The following is a 23,667-nucleotide window of genomic DNA, read 5'->3' as shown; positions in this document are numbered from 1 at the left end:
TCTAACATATGGTATAGCAATAGCATTTTTGAAATCTTTTTTGTTATTAGTGGTATCTTTGTGGAGGATCTTGTGAATGGTTTTTATATTGTATCCATTTTTTATAAAGGTATGTTTGATGGTCTCATATTCATGGTTAAGAGCTTGTTCATTTGAACAAATGGTTTGAGCTCTGTGTTTAAGGGTGTTTATGACCCCTAGTTTTTGTGTTGGGTGGTGATAAGAAGTTTTGTATGTACTGGCCTGTGTGTGTGTAGGTTTACGGTAAACTGAGAAGGAGAGACAGCCTGAAGGAAGACGTGTGACAAGTGTGTCTAGGAATGGAAGAGAGGTTTTTTTTTTTTTTTTTTTTTTTTCAATTTCAATGGTGAATTGGATACATTTGTGTTGTTTGTTCAGGTGGCTAAGGAATGTATCTAGTGCTTGGTGGCCGTGAGGCCAAATGGCGAAAATATCGTCGACGTATCTGAGCCAAATTTTGGACTTTAGACATGCCGATTTTAGAGCTCGTTGCTCAAAATCTTCTATGTAAAAGTTCGCTATTGGGGGGAGAGTGGAGAGCCCATGGCGGTACCCTCTTTTTGAAGGTAAAAATTGTTTTGCCACACGAAGTATCCGGAGCGGAGTACGTGGGCAAAGAGGGCCATGATGTCGTGTGGAAATATGTTCTGTAAGAGTAGGATAGTATCACTGATTGGGACATTGGTGAAAAGGGAAGTTATGTCAAAGCTGACTAATAGATCTTGGTCGTTGAGTGTAATATTTTTAATTTTGTTTATGAATTGTTGTGTATTTTTTATGTAGGAAGGGAAATGACCAACCAATTCCTTGAGTGTGGCCGCTAATTTTTTGGCTAAGTAGTAATTCGGACTGTCAATTCCTTCCACTATTGGGCGTAATGGCATGTCTGTTTTGTGTACTTTTGGCAGGCCATAAATTCTGGGCACGTGGGCATACTGTGGTATTAATTTTTTGATTGTTTCTTCCAGCCACGTGTTAACTGATTTAAGTAGTTCAGCAATTTTCTTTTTGTTACATTGCGTGGGGTTGTAATTTGGTAGGTGTTGTGGTCCGATACCAAATGGCTCATTTTTTCAATGTAGGTTGTCCGATTTAAAACAACAGTGGCGTTCCCTTTATCAGCTTTAGTGATAATAATGTCACGGTTATTTTTTAGGGATTTGAGGGCCAGTTTATCCGTTTTGTTTAGGTTGCTGCTTAATTTTTTGGTTGAATTTAGTAAATAGGCAGTTTCCATCCGTATTTTGTCAGCTACATTGGCAGGGAGGAATCTTAAACCTCTCTCGATATGATATATTATATCTAGTTTATTTACTGACCACAGAGCTCAAACCATTTGTTCAAATGAACAAGCTCTTAACCATGAATATGAGACCATCAAACATACCTTTATAAAAAATGGATACAATATAAAAACCATTCACAAGATCCTCCACAAAGATACCACTAATAACAAAAAAGATTTCAAAAATGCTATTGCTATACCATATGTTAGCGGCATTTCAGAAAAAAGTAGACAGAACACTACACAAATACATCAAAACCACCTTTAAACCCCCGACAAAATTAAGACACCTACTCAGTTCTTCCAAGGATCCCCTGCCACACTTAGCCCACCAAGGGGTTTACAAATTAGATTGCACATGTAACATACCATACATAGGGGAAACAGAGCGAACCATCCCAATCAGAAAGGATAAACACAAACGTCACATAAAATACCTCCATTTTGGAAAAACCGGCCTTTCTGACCATGCACTCCAAACATACCACAGAATTGACTGGAAAGGTACCAAGTCCCTACACCACACCAAAACCTGGTTCGAGCGGAAATTCAAGGAAGCTTGTGAAATGCTCAAACCTGATCCGAATCTGAATAAAAATGGTCTAACAATTCCAAGAATGTGGAGGACCCATCTACAACCTTCATAGCAACCACGAAGAAAAATCTCAATACAAGACCTAGTGAAGTGTTTTTTTTTTTTTTTCTTGAACATTCAATAGCAACCTGTACTGTACAAATCCAAAAGATAATCGTAATATAATTGTATAATTCCAGAAGAATCCTAGTACGTGAGGACTTTAGCAGAGTTTATTGTAGCTTTTAATTTTTTTCCCACTAGAGGGCAGGCTAAGAAAAAAAGATTAGTTAACAATGTAGATGTAATTTACTTGTATAGAGTGCAACAACATGTAGCTTGTTCTTATACTTCTGAATGTATCCTTCTGAAGATGACCTAAGTACAGGGGTCGAAACGTAAAGTTATTATTTTATTATTAATCAGTAAAATAATCTTTTCAACACGTGTGTTTTGTGTCCCTAATTTAACAAATATGAATTTTAGGTTTATGTGTTGTTGCAGTGTTTTGGTTTTCCAGAAATTAACTAGTGGGGGTGAAAGAGAACCTATTGCCATGTTATCTTGTGCTCTACATGTTTTTCCTTTCTTTGTAAACTAACCTGAATTCAAAGTGAATCTGAATAATTTGGAAATGTCTGAAGAAATTTGGCTTAATGTTGTAGGTCATTTGGGTAAGAAACAAGTTTAGTGCATTTGGCATTTATCAAGTCTGCCCCACCCCCCCCTTTACTAATATAAGCTGAGTGAGGGAGTTTGACTGGAGCCATTGAGAATATGCTGAATTTTTGGCTTGGACTGCTTTGGTATAGTTAAAGACCAGGGTTTGAGTAGTCGGGAATAAAAGTACACATCCCAACAAGAATGTTTTCTGTTGTTCGATGAGAACAGGTACTATGATCAGAAGCAGTAATCAGTAAGTCAATGGTAAAGTCCTGACGTGTATATCAAGGGGATACTATTGCAGTGCCACAGGATGTAAGGCTGAGAATGACTAGGAGATGGATTATCTGTAGAAAAAAAAGATTATGGTAAAACTTGTCAAGAGGAGATCAAACAGTTCAGCTTCTTTTTCAGCATAGTCTGTAAATTTAGAAAACAGAAGCTAGTCTGAATTGTGGACATTTTAAATCACCAATGATTATCTTGCTATCAGGGTAGATACTGTATGTGATCAACCTTAAGAAATAGTCAAGTATGTGGGTGAACTCATCAGAGTTAGAACAGTAAAGGCAGTTAGGCAAGGAAACCTTCAGTCAAAGCCAATTATATAAAGGGGATTCAATATAACCTTTTGGCTTGGGATATCAAGCCTGACAGATGTGCTAGTTCCATATTTTGTATAAACATCATCATCGAAGATGTAATGAGAAAAGTTGAGGTGAGATGTTGCAGAGGATGTCATTTGTGCTTCAGTGATGAATAGCATATTGCATTTGAATGTCTACAGTTTCTGGTATGCATAATTGTTTGAATTCACACTGACTTCATCATCCAAGGTATTTTTTTTTTATTATTATATGGGGTTCCTATTTCTGCAATATTTAGGTGCATTTGTGGTATTTCATTCTTTTGTTGCATCTTGTACACTGAAAACTAATGGAGGAATGAAAAAACAAAGCAAGACTTAGCTTGTGGTTTCAAGCGACTTACACTCAATGCTGTGTGCATGCAGGCATTACTTTTGAAACACTCCTTGTAACAAAAAAAAGTTAATTGTGCTCTGATGCTGGTTAAAAAACCAGCGAAATATTAGTGAGTTAATAACTGTATTTTTCTCTCTTGGTGGTGTTAATACCGTAAAGCATTATGAATCTTCGGCACCTAAGCCTTTCTATAGCAACCATTTTAGAATAGTTTGTCTTGCAAAATATACATTTGATTTGGCATGTTCAACCAAAAGTTGAACTCAAATTTGTACTAGATATTAGTGTATGCACTATTAGTGCACAAATATATAAACTTGCAATTAGCTTTGAATTAGTTTCATTTTAAACCAGAAAGGTAGTAGCTTATTGATGTTTATCTTAAATTTTGTAGGGGAGAAAAAAAGGAAAGTTGGTGTATTAGTGAGAAAAATTATCTTTTCAAAGGGCTGAGATGATTAGTGATGGTAGAAATAGGTTCATTAGATTTGAATGAATTGATCATTTGCTTCTGTTTTTATAGGTTAAGAGGAAAATTGGAAGGTGCCAGTTCATTGGTAGTACACAGAATTTGTTTCCACCCATTCAAGTATTTTGATGGGTACATCAAACTATCAGTATTCATTCATACATACACGTCATCACTATCACTCTAGTCAATTGTTCTCTATTTCTTTGGTTGGTTGCTAATATCCAGGTGTTCTTGTTAGAAATTTCTTTTGGTAATATTTTTCTTGCTTCTAACTTTAGGAGTAATACTCATTTGGAACTTGTTTATTATAGGAGGTTGGTTGCAGTCCTCTACAAAGAAGAAAAATATTCGTCGGAAACCTGCCAAGTGGATGTAAATCTTCAGATTTGGAAGTACTGTTTAAGAGATATGGTACTGTTGTGGAATGTGACGTATTGAAAAGATATGCTTTTGTAGTAAGTATACTTGACACAGTTTTCATACTTTGTATCTTGATTAAGCTACAGAAATGTTATTACTTGTGGATTGCATGAGTATTTGTGTGAAGATTGGCATGTTCTGTTTTGACTGCTACCTAGGACATTTTTTTCCTTCACTCTTGTTTAGATAATTCCTTATAGAATTTTTTGGAATTTAATTTTAATCCCTTTTATTATGCTTTGCTTTAAGAAAAGCAAAGCATAATAAAAAATCAACTTGTCTAGATCATCATCAAATTCCTGCCATGTACCCTCAAGGGGTGTACAGGATATGATAGTACTACATGAAAAATTTATCATTAGTAACTTCCTGTCTACAATTTTCCTCCCATTGGCTAGATCAACTTATTTAAAAACTGAGACTTGAGTGCAGAAATCTAGTGTTACCTGTTGAGCTAATCACATTAATCAGAAAACTGAATATTGTTTGGGTAAATGAATTGTTCATATCATCAGACTTCTAATGGAGATGAATTAGTAGAGAGATTTCTAGTCCGGAGTCTTCCAGCTGAATTTTTTTTAAAAATAAAACTCTAGATTACTTAAGCAAATTTCAAGGGATTATATCATGAAAGTGATCAGTAACATTAATGCTGTATATTAAAGTTCACTGGTGTTGAATTCCAAAAGCAAGGGGCTGGCAGTAAGATGTGGCTATATAATAATCTGTTAAATGGAATATAACACTTGAATTATTTTATACTAGTGGTATAATAACTAGCATCTTCAGAGCATTAATACAAAGATATTCACAATCAAAAATGTGTGATATGCAATTGGAATGGATAGCAATAACAAAGCCAAATATTGGATTGAAGAAATGAATATTAGCAGCACACCTGTTTAATGAACTGCTGGAAAAGACTATTCATGAATGCAGGTAGAAAGCAGGAAATTTCCGATCCGTCAAAAATGTGTAGAACAATTAGAATAAGTGCAATTTTTTCCAAGGGATACCTTTCCATCTATGGAATAAACTCGAAGATTCTATTGTGTATTGGTTGTCTGAGTGATTATTTTTCGACTAATGTCTTTGATATGGCTAATCATTTTTGTGATTAGATATTAGCATCAGGTTAAAACCTCTGTGTAATTGAAATTAGTTGTTATAATATACTGACTGTAAATCTGTAAAACAATTTTTTTTTAAATTTATGTACTAGTAACGGTTTCATATTTCTCCTACTCTAGCAAATTTTGAATAGCATATCCATAATGTTTTATCTCCTAAACTATCTATTTGGTATTGATTTATTAATGATCTTTTTGCTGTACTGTATGGAACTCTTCCTTGTTTTAACTTCATGAATTTCTTGAGAAAATTAATTTAGTAAACCTCAAATTAAATTTAGTCCACAGTGAACCAAATATTAAATTTTTGGTTCAGGACTTTCAGAGAAAATTGCAAGAATTCTTCACCACAGTGAGTTAAAAGTTTTTTGCCCAGTTCCTAAACTAAATTCCTTCCTAGCTTCTTGCAAAGACAAATATCCTCATTCTGGAATTTATAGCATCTCTCGTTTTCATGCTGCCTTTATTAAAATTATTATAGGCAGACAAGTTGTTCTGCTCAAATTTCTATAGAACAAGAGTATATTTTACTTCAAGAGTGATGTCTGGTTTAGCTAGCCATGCCTTATCTATTGTATTATTATAATATTGTAATTATTTAAATTTCTTTGAATTCTAATAATCGTAGATTGTTTACTCCAATCCTGGTTAGTGTAGAAGGCAACAAATCCAGGAGGCCAATGCTTGATTTGAGCTGCAGGGCCATAAGAAGTTAGTAGCATATATTGTCATGTGCTTGAAATTTAAGTATTGTTTCTCTTTTCAGTGTTCAAACCCATTTTAAGCCATATGAGGAATGGGTTAGAAATAATTCAGACTAAACCACATATATGGATGGAGAGAAAAATTTGAGTAGCAAAGAGATGACATCATTGGCAAAAATTAAATTGTTAGCGTTAAGGAATGAACAGAATATCTCTGGTGATATGGTCACTTAAACATAATGAATGAGATAGGTTAAACAGAATGAATAGGATAGCAAAACAATATTAGATTCCAAGATAGCAAGAAAAAGACCCAGAGAAAGACAAAGATCTAGGCAAATTGATAGTTTGAAGCACTTTAGAATTCTGAAATAGAACATATGACTGAATCCTGATGTAAATTTGGAGAAAAATTATTGTTATAAGGTGAATAATTTAAACTTTTTAACATAGTACTATTATAGGATCCTGTATACTCCTTAAGGGTACGTACCAGGAATTTGTTAGTGTCATGATGCACATTTCTTTTAAAGTCTCAGATTGCAGTCCAGGTTGAATACAAAGTTGAGTTTCATATTTTAAGATGCAAATTTATCATGGGAACTACTCCAGCATGTTTATTAAAGAACCAAGGTGTTTTTTTTATTTTATTTTATTTATTTTTTTTATTAATGGATCAAGTATTTTTGAATATGGTATGAAATGGTGGAGCTCATTCTAGCAAGATTTTATTGTCAGTGTTTCGATTAGGTGCATAAGGCAGTTAAATCATGGAAAGGAATGGGAATCAGGTTATTCCGTTTATAGTTTGCCCACCGATTAGAGATCCTTCGACACTTCTGCGAATGTCAGAAAAAGGAGAATCCATTCCAATGATAGGGTAATCAGTCCATATTGTGAAATGAGTTGTTTATTACAGGTCAGAAAATTAACTTCTCTTTTATGATTATTGTAGTTAACTATGTTGCTTGTATAACAGTTGGAAAATTTTACCTGAAAAGCATGTGATTTCGTGTGTTGGCGACCAATTCGTATGTCCATGAATCGACTATTCTTGGCAAGACGCCAAGCAGAGACCTACAAATGGTGGGCGAACTATAGTACTGTGATCAAAAGGTCATGTGACTGAGTAGCTGGTGATGAACTTCCTATAGATCCTGAATACCACATAATCCTTCTAGGGCATTGGAAGGATCATGTAGTTTTCTCCAAGTAGACAGGCAGTTTGTATTAAATTAGTAATTTAAAAAAAAAAAGAAGAAAAAAAAAACTGGCATCTCCTTTATAGCTAAGCACTGGTGTTAGAGGAACTGTTTTAAGTTGTGAATATTAATCACAAAGAAAAATGTTGCAAAATATTTCGAGCTCTATTTTACAATAGAGAATGCAGTAAACATGGCAAATGATTGCAAAAAAAGAATGAGACAATTGCAAGGAGGAGATCTTAAGTTTTCTGTTTTCTGATATAGAATATCAGAACTGAATGTGTGTGAGCATCTTTTTCTAGGAGAAATCAAGACTAGTTTTGGATTTGGGAGGCAGCGGGTAGATGCTAGTTGAGGCACATAATAGTTTAGCTGACAAGCATCGGAGAGGGGATATGATAAACTTGTAAGTTACTAAAAGAATCGTATAAGATTGATGCAAATTTTTCAATGCATGGGTAGCAGGCAGAAAACAACAGCTTAACTTGGAAGTTGTCTAAGGGTGTGCAGACTAGAATCTTTACTTAGAGAATGATGAATAGAATGGATTGCCAGAGGTTGTTGCAAATGCCCCAATAGTGAATAGGTTTGAGATGTATGATAAGTATTGTGTAAATGATACGGGTCTCCTTTGAGTCTTTTGATTCCATATGGGTACTCTGTATGGAGTATCTTTTGACAAGAGGCCAAGAAATGTCAGCTTTCCTCCACAAAGCTATTAAAGTAGCAAAAATATTAATGGAAGTGGTTATTTGTTTTGATTTTCTGTTTAAAAAAATGGGAAATGAAGTACAGTGGTACCTTGAGATAAGAGTTTAATTCATTCCATGACCGAGCTCGTAAGTCAAAATACTCGTATCTCAAATCAATTTTCCCCATTGAAATTAATTACAATGAGATTAATTCGTACCAGTCCCCAAAAAATCTTCTTCCAGATGAGCCCTGTCTCATCACAGTTAAAAACTTGTTGGGGGATGTATCCTTTGGCTTTGATCAATTCAGCAAAGGTTTTTACAAATTCCTCAGCTGCCTTAAAATCAGAGCTCGCTGCCTCACCATGCCTGACAACAGAGTGAATGCCAGTCCTTTTTTGGAAATTTTTGAACCACCCATGACTGGCTTTGAACTGCTGTTGTGAAGCCTCCTGTGTTGTGAAGTATCTGGGGTCTGCTGCAGCAAATCTGCGTAAATGGCTCGTGCCTTGTCGCAAATTATAGTCTCTGTCACAGTGTCTCCTGCAAGCTGCTTCTCTGTCAACCAAAAAATCAGCAGGTTCTCCATCTTTTCATGGATAGAGTTGTGTAGCTTTGAAATAATTTTAACGTCCTTGGCTGGAGTTATAGCCTTTATTGCGTCCTTCTGCGTAAAAGTAGTGAGATCGTACTGCGTTGCCAAGTCTATTACTCTTACACCTTGCTCATGTTTGTCTGTTATCTCACGCTTTAGTTTCATGGATATCACCTTTTTCCTTTTCTCACCACTGTTCTTTACGCTCACCTTCTTTGGACTCATGGTTATACGAAAAAAATTAGCTAAATAACTGTACTTACAAAAAAAAAATTACAACTCAACACGGCAGAAATGCTTCTGCGGTGAGGTAAACATGCGAACTGAAAGACTCGCAAGACTCGGGAATCTGAGCAGAGTGGTAGTTGTGATGTCGCCGAAGAAGGCTCGTAACTCAAGGCAAAACGTCGACCTAGTGAAGGCTCGTATCTCAAAAAACTCATGTTGGGGCACTCGTATCTCAAGATACCACTGTATATGAAATTTTGCCCTATTTAATTTTCCCACTAATACAACTCTTGGTTGCAAAGACTGCAGAATCTTATTTAGAAGATGAACCTTTTAGTCCATGAACCATCAACAATGTGATCTTTGGAGACTGCAATTTCAAATGCATTTTTTAATAGAATATTAGCTAACACTGAAGATTTTGTAGATATTGGTCATATATTGAATATTCAACAATATTGCTGTATGCAGACCTGTTTTTTGCCTCTGGAATCAGTGTTAAATTTTTTTTTTTTTTTACATGTTCTTAGCAGTTTCACCAAGTTTGGAAATTTCTCAGATCTTTAGTTGCCTATGAAAGATTTGTTACTTTCTTAAGCAATGATTGTTAGGGTTCACCTTTACTAGCAAAAATTCATTGTACTAAAAATTAGCACTAATTTATTTTTTAATGCTTATTGTAACTCATTTGGTTTGATCCCAAAGATTTGGGTGCAGTGTTGTTTAGAATATGGAGAACCTCTGTAGTAGCTTCTTGGCTGAAGATGGCAGAGTTTTTTTCATCATGTCTCCAAAGTGGGGGGGGGGAACTGCCAATGTGTCAAAAAGTTCTTTAGAAGAATATATGGCTGATATAAGCTTCTAAAGAACTTTTTTTTCACACTTCATGCATGACATTCTTAGATACTTATAGCACCCAATTCACAAAATAAATGTCCTAAATCAAATGGCCATCTTCAGCAATAGTTTAGTCATTGAAAATGTTAGTTTCTGTATATTTCCAGTCCATGAAAGGTTGTAAACTCCATTTTAAGTACTGTGTGTGGATTAGATAATCTAGAAACTAGATTATCTAATTTGTGTTGTTAAAACTGTGGTTAAGGATTAGATAATCTAGAAACTATATAGACCAAAAGTACTTTTGGTGCATGTATTGCTTTTGGTAATTGGGGTAGTGGTCTTGCACTATACAACAAAAATTGATGTACAACCTAGACAAGGCATTAGCTTATTTTTTTTTAACTTGCATTTAAAACCTACTCGCATTTCTAGTGCTCCTAACGATGTTTAGAAGCACTATGAAGAGCAGACTAGGAGAATGCCATCATGAGGAAAGTTGAGATTAGATACTTGACTTTCCGAGTCCAGAACACCAGTCATATCCTCTCCATCCAAAAAACAGTGGCTTGTATCGCCTTGTCATTGACTGTCAGAATGTCATCCGTGGAGCACATATCGATTAGATGTGGGCAACATAAAAGATGTTCGTCAGTTTGGACATCTCTGCAGTCACAGCTGTCATCATCTGCATAACCCCATTTCATCAGGTTACTTCTGCATCTGGACACTCCCACTCTAAGACGGTTCAGAGTCCTCCAGGTGCTATAGGGTAGGTGATATCACTTGGTTAACTCTTCCTTAATAATGGGGGCTTCTTGAAGTTGAACCGATTCCCTCCATAAAACAAGGTGTTGCTTCTCAGGTTTATGGATCAATGGTTTAGTTCTTTGCATAAAACTATGCCTCAATTTAAGTCGAGAAGCCGTGATGATATGGCCGTACATTGGATGTCTTTTGTCCGTCATCGGTTTTTTTTTTTTTTCTTTTTTTTTTTTCTTTTTCCCTCCATCTCACCGGCCACGTGACGTCTTATGCCTGGTGGCACTATGCTTGCTAAGGGATACAGCTTGTTGACTGGGGTTGGTCTTAGGCATCAGGTTATAATCCTAATGGTATCATTTAAAGCCACATCCAGGTGTTTCGCAGGTGGATGCCACCCACACTGGGGCACCATACTCCCCTGCAGCAAAACACAATGCCAAAGCCGTCGAGCGAAGTACCTCTGGTTGAGTTCCCCACATCGTGCCAGTCATTTTTCTTATGATGTTATTTCTTGCATAGATTTTTCCTTTTAGTTCCTAGCAATGTAGCTTATACGACAAGGCACGATCCAGCTTAACTCAGAGATATTTGGGATTGCTGCAGTGTTAGAGATGTTTTCCTCTCCAGACAATGTTTAACTGGCGTTTTGCTTCCCTGTTGCACAGATGGAAAGCGCATACCTGAGTCTTATTTGGGTTAGGCTTCAGGCAATTGGTCTCATAGTAATTGGAGAGTATTTCTAAGGCTTCTGTCACCTCTTCTCAACTTCTTCACAACTCCTTGCTTGACTGCATGTAGCTGTGTCGTCGGCACAGATAAACCTCCCCACTTGTGGGTGGGTTGGCTGATCGTTAGTATAAATAATGTAGAGCAACGGGGCCAATATGCTTCCTTGAGGTAAACCATTCTTCTGATTTCTCCATCTGCTCTTCTTTCCTTGCAAAGTTACGTAGAATTGTCGATTCTGGAGCATGGTTTTAACTACATTCATGAGGTGAAAATTTTTCGTTATTTGGTACAGCTTGACCAACAGTTTCTTGTGATTAACAGTGTCATATGCTGCTGAAAGATCGATACAAGCTTCTTCTCGTAACCATCTTCGATGTGCTGCGTGAGATTCAGAATTTGGCCACAGCAGGACTTTTCGGGGTGGAAACCGGCTTGATCGGGTATAAGTTTCTCGTCAATGTTTGCTGCTATTCTTTCCAGAATCATTCTTTCAAAAACTTTATACAAGTGGCAGAGGAGAGAAACAGGGCGAAAATTCTTCGACTCTGTAGGTTCCTTTCCTGGTTTAAGTAAAGCTACCACTTGAGCTTTCCTCCATAATTTGGGCAACTGAAGAGATTCTACACACCTATTCATCAATTTCACCAGCCATTGGATGGTTACTGGACCGAAACACTTTATCTGTTCTGTCCGAATGTCGTCTAGACCAGCAGCTTTATTCTCTTTCAGGTGACATATAGCTTTTCTTAGTTCTTCGGAGAACGGTGAGGCTAATGAATTAGTCTCAGCTTCTTTAATGTGCGTAAGATTGGTTTTCAGTATCTTCTTGTCTGTCCTGCCATTCAATAATAGCTGGTGAGCGATCTGGTTTGGCGTGACCTCTGTTATGTAAACTGGAGTTTTTAGTTGGATCGTTGTTTAAATTCTTCACCAGTTTCCATGCTCGTCTGCTGTTTTGTTTCATATCCAAATCCTGCAATAACTTCATCCATCTCTTCTTTCTACCATCCGTGAGTTTGTCCATCAGTTTTTCGCCTGCCTCAATTGTGTCTACAGCAAAAGGATCCCTGTCATATCTGATTTGATATTCTTTTAGTTGTTCCATCTGGTTTTCATTAAGCCCAGCGATATATTGAGTTCTGCACCCTCGTGGTATGTGCCGCCGAGATACTATTTTGATGGTATTCACGAACTCTTCATAGTTACTTGGGTCCGCTTCAAGAGTGTTTACTGTCTCATTGAGTTCCTTCGCAGATCTGTCTCATCTTGCTTTTTTAAAATTAAACCTTTGCTTAAAAGGTACTATCTCTGGATTGATAATGGCTCTGACTTCACAAGTAACAGGTCTGTGCTGAGTTCTTGGTATCAGCTCTTCTACTATCTTCGTCACTTGCATGGCTATTTGTTCACTGATAAAGATGTTATCTGGATTATATCCTCTTCTCCACCTTCCATTATTGAATGATGGTCGTAACTTGGGATCGTGGATCAGCTTCAGTCCTTCTCTCTCAGCCCAATTTTCCAGCTCAGCACCTTTATACCACAATGCCTGTGATTATGACAACCTTTGGAGGCGACTTGGAGCAGTGCCATGGCATAAGAAACCACATGGAATGAATGTCATTAGTGTATGGGAAGTGGTCAGAGATTGCTTGAATGAGGCAGTATCAGAGTGATACTCAGGGTCAGGAGAATAAATCAAGTAGAGATTAAGTAGATGACTAGTGATATAAAGCATGGTGGAAGGAATAAAACAGGATGATTAGCATGCCCATGAGCAGCATAAAGCATAAGAAGGGTAACTAAGATTTTGAGAGAAAATTAGATAAGCAAGCCAAAGTAAATCCAAAAGTTTTTTGCTTTGTAGCAAGTAAGAGAAAGAAAGATTATGGAAAGATAACTTTACTCAGTGCTGATGGGTAGGAAAGTGACAGAAACAGAAGAAATACTTCAGTTACTAAGCAATCACTTTGCAAAGGTATCATCCAGGTGGTGACTTTGCAGTTACTGATGTGAGCATTATGGTAGATGAACAGTAACTTAATATATTAAAAAATATATCATGTGATACAGCAGTGCACCTGGATGGTATGTCTGCTTGTGTGCTATGAGAATATGCAAGTGAACTGGCAGTGCCTCTGAACTTGTTTAATCGAAGTCTCAGCTCTGGCAAGGTTCCAAAGGGAGTGGAAAGAAAGTAAAATAGTTCCATTACATACAAGTTACTCCAAGACAGAAGTAGCAAATCACTACAGACCAATTAGTATCTGAGTGGTTGTTCAAGTGTTTGAAAAGTTGGTTGAAAGTAAAATTCAGGAATGGGTGGATAAGAATATGCTTTATAGGGACAATATGGCTTTGTAAAAGGTAGGTCCTGTAATTTATTTGCCTTTGATAATAAGGCGACAGCAGAATTGGGTAAAGAAAATGGCTACACCATGATACTGCTGGACTTGTCAAATTCATTTGACATAATACTGCATGCATGGGAAAACTAAGTTAGAGCAAATGGCAATGGATATAAGGTTTGTAGCATAGCTAAGGGGGGTTGGTGTATGATGGAGTGGAATCAAGGCAAATGAGGGTGAGTAGTGGAGGGCCCCAGAGCTCTGTACTAGGACCACTATTTAATTTGTATCTTAATGATATAGCAGATTTGAAGGTGAATATTCAGTTGTTTGCTTTTCTAGTTTTTCATCATAGACAATATTTGATAAAAGTGATGTAGATATATTACAAGATTTAAATGAATTGGCAGTGTGAGAAAAGGACAATGGGTATCAATTCAGTGTTATAAAATATAAGGTAATGCACTTCAGAATAAAAAGATTGCACTCCTTGTATCATATTGATGGTAGTAGTTTACAGGAAATTAATGAGGCTAGGGATTTGGGAGTGATGGTGGATAGAGAGTTGAAATTCAGAGAACATGTTGCAAGAGTTAGCAAAATAGCTCAGAGGTTTTTGGATGTTGGAGAAAACATTAATAGGGAGTATAGACACATTAACACGAGGATTTGTTTATTTATTTTTTTTTTTGTCACAAATGTCTCGCAAGAGTAAAAGATAGAGGTTATTATCCCTCTTTATAAGGCTATGGTTTTGGTCACCTTGGGAATTGGGAGGTGGTGAAGATTCAGATGAGTGACCAAGCTGATGACAGATCTGTGGAATGTCAATATTGAGGGTGTGTTGGTTGCAGAGTTTAGCTGACAGGCAGAAAAGAGCAGATATGATAGAAACTTAAGTTACTAAAGGGATACTATAAGATTGACACAGAACAAATTTTTCAATACATGGGAAATAGGAGAAAAACTAGGTCATTCTTGGAAGATGTCTAAGAGTGTGGTTAATGAGGGTGTGTGGACTAGGTTCTTTTCTTGGAAGTGGGTGAGTGGAATAGATTGCCAGAGGCAGTTGTAAGTGCCCCAAAAGTGAATAGGTTTAAGGAGATGTATAATAGGTGTATTGTGTTAATGGATAGAGTAGGTCTCTGCGATGAGGCTCGACTCCATCGAGTGCCCATATAAATAATAATGGTAGTGGCCAATTCAGTGGAGTGGTGTCCATGGATATAATACCGTACAGAAAAAGCAGTGCAGCAATAGTGTATAAGGAAGTGATTAAGAGGGAGCAGCAAGGGAGAAATCATCAGTTAAGTGAAATGCTTGCTCTTGAATACCTTTAAGCATTCTGAGGGAACTTAGGTGCACTGTCCTAAAATGAAGTGTCCATGGAAAAATAACTTGAGGGAATGTATATGGTAAAGTATGAAATGCATGAGAATAGCATCAAGTTTGCTTTAGTAAGGTTACATTTCAGGCAGACACTTTAGCTCTTTGGATTCCAGGAGGGAAGTAGATGAAAGAATAGAGGTAAATAGTTATGGGTACTAAAGCTGATAAGAGAGCTTTACTCGTATAGCAGTTGGACTAGATAAGATATCATAGAGGCGCTGAAGGAATCTATGCAAAAGTCAGCAAGTCCTGATATTGCTGAGGTATCCACTTCTGGATACCTCTGGCCTGAGCCACCCTTTTGGCTCCAGCTCTTCCAGCCAACTAGTCTTTTTTCCTTTTGTTCACTCACTAAGTCAATTTATTCTAACTCATTCACTCACTAAGTCAATTTATGCCTTTTGTTTTCCTTCTGGGATTGTCAAAGACACTTCAGAAATCTTCCTGCTGTTCATTCTCAGTATGTGTCCAATCCATTTCTATCTTTTTTGGGATGCTTTTTTGCACAGTCAGCTTATGTCATTTGTTACATAGTGCTGAAATATAAAATTTTACACAAGCATTTGGTTTAAAAACATTCATTTAGCAGTCTCACACGGAGGACCGTACCTTGGTGTGAGACTGGCTAACTCACCTTTAGTTGTGACCAGATAAAGGTTCCTTACATCTTGGACAGGAATCCAAGTCTTTTGGGCTTTCAACTTTCTCACATTCTAGCTTCTCATTTTTTAAAATATGAACTGTATGTATTTTTTTTATCATAATAGAAAAGATTTTACGCTCTTCCTGATTTCTAATTTTTTTTAATGCCATTTAAATTTAACATTGACTATTACTAAGTTGTGATCAGATCCTACATCAGCTCCTTGCCTCAAAACCTCATAATTCCTAATTCCCCTTCCCTATTATTAATAGGGGGTCATCAAAATATGAAAAGATTGGTTAGGAAATATGTGTAAGGATAGCTATGCAGCACTAGGATCCTTTAGAGCAGCCTTTTTCAAAATATGGTCTGTGGTGGGCCATGAGATTTTTATTAGTAATTTTTTTCTTGGTTTGTAAATTTTCAGAGCCAGTTTAGAATAAGGTATATTAAAAGTTCTATTCAAGTTAAATTACACCACTTGTGTAATTTCAATATAATATGCATAATATTCCATTATTTCAACACAACTGTATAGTGGCGTATAAAATTAGCCACTATTGCTACTGCACTCTTTCTGTTTGTGAGAGAAATCAGAATTTTGTGTATGCTCACTGTTGTAATAATTTACTTTTTTTTATTTTATTTATCAATTCTATTAACTGGCTATATATGCATACATAAACTTGTGTTTTCAAGTGTAAATCTAGTGTAGTTTGCAAAAACATTAGGACAGCTTAATGCGAATAACTAACATATTTGTAAAAATGAGGACTTTGAATAAATTTTTGACGTTGCAATGAATAATGATTGAGATGATAAAAAGAAAAACAAAGTAAAGAAATTACAAAGTTGATTTATTAAAACTGGGATTTTTTTAAGGCTAAATACAAATTCATTTCAAAATAAATGCAAAGCCCATAATGAGAACATTATGCATTTCATCACTAATGATGGAGAAAATACAAATGCTTCAGAGGCTTCATACAGAGTGTATTTGCCAATGGTGGCTAAGAACAGATCATACTGTGGCAGAAAACAAACATGCTGCAAATTATGCATAGGGAAAGTAAACGTTATTGTAAAAATATAATAAATTTAGTTTAATCCTTTATCCAAGTGTGAGCAAACAACGTTTGCGCCTGAAAGTATCTTCAGGACTGGGGTTGGGTAGTGCAACCCGTAGCAAAGGTGGACCAAGCTAACATCACTCCCATCTCAGCATCTCCCATAATGCAAAACACATCTCCTTGCAGATATGTATAATGTTATTCATTAAGGGAAGGGCCACTACCCAGTTTCGACCTTTATTGAGGTCTCTTCAGTGGGAGCCAGACGCAGGCAGAAGCAATATCGAGGTCATCTTTACCTATAGGAGTTTCCAAAAGGTGTGCCAACTTAACATAAAATTAACATAAAAAAAAGGAAAAATAAACTTTCAATATTGTAAAAGTATTCCTTTCTAATGATTCAATTAAATATCAAACGATATGATGGCTGAAGATGTGGAATTATTGGCTGTTATTACTTCTGTCACTATTTTTTTAAACTTCTGATGACAATTCACTATAAATACATCTTGCACTATGACCCAAATTGTTTTATAACGTATACTTTTTTTTTTTTTCCAGTGTCATATTTTGTGTCAGATAATTCTGAAACTTTTTTCTTACTACCTGATTGCAATCACTTAATAAGAAAATTAGCAAAAACAACAAAATGTTCCTAATTTCCACAATGTCACTATTGAGTTTACAAGTACGAAAATAGCTTAATCATTTAAAGATTTCAGTTAATCAGACTAAAAAAATTCGCTTTTATAATCAATGCAAGCTGGCATGACCCATTAATCTTATGACTTTGAGAAACACTGATTTAGTTGAAGCTGATGTCCTCGCATTTGTCAGATATCTTTAGGGAAAGTATGCTATTTCCTTCTCTACCAAACCCTGCCTGCTAATACCACAGGAGTGGCTACTTTTGAAGTATTAACCAATGACTGGCAAAAATAAAGTACTTTCATTACATATTAAGTCAGTTAAATCAAAATTGTCCACTATAAGGATCACCCTTTGAATACATCATTTTTTAAATTATCGTGAAGAAATGGGTAGCGAACACATCCAGCTTCATAATGGAGAGTTCTTGCCCATTTCTTTGAATTGCAAGATGAGATAAATCTATCTCCATGATAAAGAAAGGCAAATATTTTGTGTACTTGTGTACTTGATTTCTCCTGTATTGCACGACTGGCAAAGCTGAAAAAATGTGTTGCCATCTTTAACTTCCCTCCCTGCCGAGGTGATGAAATAGTGAGATCAAATTGCACTTCTTATTCATGTTATTCAGCAGGTGTTACAGAATTCCATCCAGATTGAGCTGGATGTATATAGACGTCATGGTCGGTTGGGGTGTTAATGTTCATTATAAAGTAAGAGAAATTTGCACAAAAATGAAATCAATTTTCTGATATGTATCTTCAAGTTTAGGCACAAAAATAGAACTCTAACAGAATTCACAATTCTGAATGATTTCATGCTTACAAATAGAGAAAGCATTTCCAATCTGATTATCAAAGACTTTCAACAGCATCTGTGAGGCCATATGACCCATTTAAAAATATAAGAGGATGGTCTGAAAAGTTCTCAGCCTAACAATGAAAAAATGAATTTATAATTTCAAAAAACTTTTATTTTTCAACATAATTTCCTTTAAGACTAATGCATTTATTTCGGCAATTCTCCAGCAGCATTATCCAGTCCCTGTTGTGGTTCTCAGTAAGATCTACAAAACACCTCTTGATTCAAAGAAAAAATGCTGACCAACGAATAAGAGATAGAAGTCAGATGGAGCCAAATCTGGGGAATAGGATGGATGTTCCAACAATTCATAGTGCAGATCCCTTAATTTTCCCATTGCCAAAACATCTTTGTGGGCAGGTGCATTGTCTTGATGAAAGATAATGTTTTCTTCTGCAAACCAGGTCTTGCCTCACAAATTTTTTCATCTAATCTAGTTAAAAGATCAGAATAATATTACCTGGTTATGTTTTACCCTTTTCAAGATAATTAATAAACAAAATGTGTTTAGCATCCCAAAATACAGATCTTTCCTGCTGATGGAACAGACTTTTTTTGCCCCTGAACAACTGGCTTCTGTCCACTGTTTTGCCTGCTGTTTGGATTCTGGTGTGTAATGGTGAATCCAAGTCTCATCCATAGTAATGCGTCGATGCACAAAATCAGTTATTTTCATGCAAATGTGTTTTTGATCTGCTGTGAGCAAGTGCAGAATTAAAAGATCAGAATAATATTACCTGGTTATTGTTTTACCCTTTTCAAGATAATAAACAAAATGCATTTAGCATCCCAAAATACAGATTCCATGACCTTTCCTGCTGATGGAACAGACTTTTTTTTTGCCCCTGAACAAGTGGCTTCTGTCCATTGTTTTGCCTGCTGTTTGGATTCTGGTGTTTAATGGTGAATACAAGTCTCATCCATAGTAATAAGTCGATGCACAAAATCAGTTTTTTTCTTGTTAAAACGCTCCAAGCACTGTTCAGACATTTTCATGCAAGTGCATTTTTGATCTGTTGTGAGCAAGTGCGGCACCCATCTTGTGCAAGCTTTTTCATTTGCAATTCTTCATGCAAAATATATCCTACACGTTTTGTTCTTCTGAAATGCCTACTATAGTCTCGGCAATTTCATGCACTTTGACTCGCCGGTCATCCAATACCATATCGTGCACTTGATCAATGATTTCTGGTGTTGTTACACTTTTTGGACATCCTTCACATGGATCATCTTCAAGGCTGGTACAGCCACGTTTAAACTCAGCAGCCCATTTCTTAATTGTTGAAAAACAAAGTAGAAGTGTGCCCATAAACTTTTATTAACCTTGAATGAATTTCTTTTGGCGTTAAACCTTCTTTTACAAAAAATTTTATTACTACACGATACTCAATTTTATCCATTTCAAGGGATACAGACAACACTTTTGTATAAAACAAATTTCCTGATAGAATGACTTACAGTTTTACATGGATGCTTATCACAGATGTACTAACTTAGAAAAAAAAAAAAAAAAACTTGCCAATAGTGTCACCATCTATTGGCAAGGCCGAGAACTTTTCAGACCATCATTGTTTATATTGCCAGGGACAGGATTTTAGTGTATCAAGAATGCTTTTACATGTATGAAATAATATATATATATATATATATATATATATATATATATATATGAAGGTAAACTTTAATTAAATGAGATAGAGCTTGTAGAACTAGCTGTAAACATATCACTGAAAAGCTTGATCATAAAAAAAATTTTGGACTGCTGATTCTATCTACAATCAAAATATCCTGGATTTACCAACCTAGTAATGAAGTACTTGCAACCATTTTTAACTTATCTTCAAAATTGTGTTTTCAACACTATTGTGTAAAATAGACTAAATCTAGAGCTCATTTTAGACTAAAACTGTCAAGCTTGGAACAGAGATGTTTACTGGTGTCTGAATGAAAGATGTGCCTTTTTTTTTTTTTTTTTTAATATATTTTGCATTTTCTTGTTTTTTATGCTTGAGTAAACAATTGCTTTACAGGTGTCTTGCCTTTCATATTTGATATGGTTAAGAAAAATGAGGTTCTTGAGTGGGTGAAATGAGCTGCTGTTAGATGTGAATGTCTTAAGAAAGGGGTAATAAGTTCTTGAGTACAAGTGTATCTAATCGGCCTTCAGAACACACAATTTACAGACAAAAAAAAATACTGCTGATAGGCAGTAAATGATGTTGATGGTAGTAGTGTTAAGTACAATAGCAGTGGAGAGGTTGAGATGTATTTAGTATAGTAGAGTGTCCTGCTGTGATGAGTCCTCGGAACTCTGGAGGTGTCATGTAATAATATAATGCACAGTGTATTCCATTTCTATCCAAATTTTGCAACAACTTAATTTTCTATCTGTGTGTTATGATTGTCATGATTACTTCATATGCTGCACTTGCAATAGATATAGAAACTTGCCTCTCGTGGAAAGATATGACATTGTTAAAGTGTTGTTCACAGGTCCAACTGGAATGCGTTTCAGAAACAAATCGAGCAAACCATTAGAGCAATTCCACCCACTCCTAATTGCTATCCTAGATTTGTTAAACTAATCAGAACTGCAGCCAAAGCCTCTATTCTTAGAGGCTACAGGAAACAATATATCCCATGCTGGAGTAGAGAAACTAAGGAACTTTTAGCCAAATATGAGGAAACTGATGACCCAACTGTTGCTAAGGAGCTCATAGCAACCCTGGATAAAAATAGAAAGGAAAGGTCCAACTGGAATGCATTTCAGAAACAAATCGAGCAAACCATTAGAGCAATTCCACCCACTCCTAATCGCTATCCTAGATTTGTTAAACTAATCAGAACTGCAGCCAAAGCCTCTATTCTTAGAGGCTACAGGAAACAATATATCCCATGCTGGAGTAGAGAAACTAAGGAACTTTTAGCCAAATATGAGGAAACTGATGACCCAACTGTTGCTAAGGAGCTCATAGCAACCCTGGATAAAAATAGAAAGGAAAGATGGATCTCAACCATCCATGAACTCGATTTCATCACATCTAGCCAAAAAAGCTGGTCACTTCTGAGAAAATTATGTGGAGCAGAACCAACAACACACAAAACAACAGAGCTCCTGATCAAATGGCTAATCATTTATTGAAAACCTCCAAGATACATCCCAGCTCTATCAGGAAAATTGCTGTGCAATCTTCCATCAGACAAATCTTGAGGACTGGACATGAGCTTCCTGAACTTGTATGCCCAGTATCTTGGGAAGAGGTAGAGGTAGCCTTAACTTGTCAAGAATGGCAAGGCTGCAGGAGCAGATGGTATCCTCCCTGAGTTTCTAAAACATCTTGGTCAACAAGGCCAAACATGGCTGGCCATCCTTTTCTCAGAAATTATAATGTCTGGTAAACTACCAAATCTGTGGCGGGAAGCGAAAATAATTGCTGTGCCCAAACCAGGGAAAGATCCAAATGATGTGAAAAATCTACGACCTATCTCCTTGCTTTGCTTCACCTTTAAGCTCTTTGAAAGAATTCTCCTTAAAAGAATTTCACCGCTCATCGAAAGAGCACTCCCAACTGAACAAGCTGGCTTCAGGCCAGGAAGAAGTTGCTGTGAACAGGTCCTGGCCCAGACAACACAGATTGGGCACGCTTCCAGAAGAAACTTAAATCTGGAGCCACTTTCATGGACCTAACATCAGCTTATGACACAGTCTGGATCAGGGGACTCCTCCCTAAAGCTAGGAAGTATAAGGTGCAAAAAAATTTTCCAGCTTTTTGAATTCATTCTCTCCAACAGAAAGATCTGGTCCATATTGGTGGAAAAATAGATCAGTCCCAGATTCCTTCACAATGGTCTCACTCTGTGTTATCTCCTTTACTTTCTAACATCTACGTGTACGACTTACCACATACCAGCTCAAGCAAGTATATATATGCTGATGACCTAGCAATCCTACATCAATATATTGATGCCAACCTGGAATCAACCTTGAACACAGACCTGAACATCCTGGAAGAGTACTTGAAGCCAAATCCAACAACTGTTGTGTCTGCAGCATTTCGCCTGAACAGTGCAGAGGCGAATCGACACCTCAACCTTTCTTTCTGTGGAAAAATGGTAGAACACGGGCCTCACCTGAAATACCTTGGAGTGAGCCTGGACAGAAGCCTAACCTATAAAAGGCACACTACCAACCTATCCAACAAAATTAAAACGAGAAACAATATCATTTCAAGGCTTGCTGGTACAATCTGGGGTTGTGGTGCAGAAGTCCTAAGGTTGTCTGCACTAGCCCTCGCATTCTCTGCAGCAGAATATTGTGCCCCTGTCTGGGAAAGAAGTGTGCACACACTAACATTATAGACACCCAACTAAACTCTGCCATGTGCACAATTAGTGGGACAGTGAGAAGCATCCATCTCTCCTGGCTGCCTGTCCTATCTAACATTGCTCCACCAAACATACGGAGAAGACAAGCCTCAATTAAAGAATTTAATAAAGCAATGAACAACCCACTCCTGCCCCTTCACCAGACTCATTAATCTACCTGATCTTCACCTAAAATCTAGAAAGCCTCTCTGGTCCATGGATGAAATCTCTTCAGCTGCCCTGACATGTGGAAAGAATACTGGTCCAACAATCTCCTAACAAACAGCTTCCTGATAGAAGATCCCTGTGCTCTGCAGCCTGGGAAGATTTGGTCATTAATCAACAGGATTAGAACTAACCAGGGCAGATGGTGGTTGTTAGACCACCCTGATTATGATTGTTCTCCCGTTGCTCAGAAGATTACTCATATTGTGTATGACTGCCCAAGGCGCCACTTTCACGGTGGTGGCCTACAGGATATCCACAAGGTGACGGATGAGGCCTTGGATTGGCTTTCCAGGCTGGACCTGTAGTTGGTATGGTGATGGCGGTGGTATAGAGGAAACAAAATTCAAAGTCCCATTTCACCACGAAGACGTTATTCTCATAGGTCCTTGTCGAAGTATCAGCCGAACTCCTCCTCATGCTAGAAGATGATGATGCAAAGTGAAATGGGTTTCCTCTAATGGATCAAGATTTTCACACAAGTCACAAATGCTCTCTAATAAAACCTCTGATACAGCTACATTTGTGTTGAGAGAACATGCAGTCTTGTCATATTTGGTGCAGTAGGATGATAATTTTCCTTGGCTTGATTATAACAAATTACTTTTGCTTTTTTTAAACAAATGATGCCTTGGAAATCAGTTTGTGCCATGTAATGAACTTTTCATGTTAAGATTTTCATCATTTGTTTCTGGACATTGTGATTGCACTGGGGTTGTGGTGCTTTTCTTAAACTTTTCTGAGCCATGGCGAGAAAAGTTTAAGAAACACTAATCTAGAGAGAACAGATCTTATTGTCGTAAGCAGTGTTTCCT

General features: G+C 36.7%; 1 protein-coding gene across 3 annotated transcripts in view; it reads left to right on the top strand.

Moving 5' to 3' along the window:
• LOC150093655 (uncharacterized) overlaps positions 1-23,667 on the top strand; it is a 234,499-nt gene that overhangs the window by 103,796 nt on the left and 107,036 nt on the right. For all 3 annotated transcript variants that reach the window (XM_090412701.1, XM_090412703.1, XM_090412702.1), the window contains exon 4: positions 4,310-4,453. In XM_090412701.1, the coding sequence (XP_090268827.1) occupies positions 4,310-4,453 (144 nt within the window). The remainder of the gene's footprint in view (positions 1-4,309; positions 4,454-23,667) is intronic.

The sequence above is a fragment of the Typopeltis vanoorti genome, chromosome 23, assembly GCF_054136105.1.
Source record: "Typopeltis vanoorti isolate ZY-2024b chromosome 23, IOZ_Tvanoo_1.0, whole genome shotgun sequence".
Taxonomy (NCBI): domain Eukaryota; kingdom Metazoa; phylum Arthropoda; class Arachnida; order Uropygi; family Thelyphonidae; genus Typopeltis; species Typopeltis vanoorti.
Note: the sequence above shows the minus strand (reverse complement) of the source record. Positions and strands in the feature narration are given on the sequence as shown.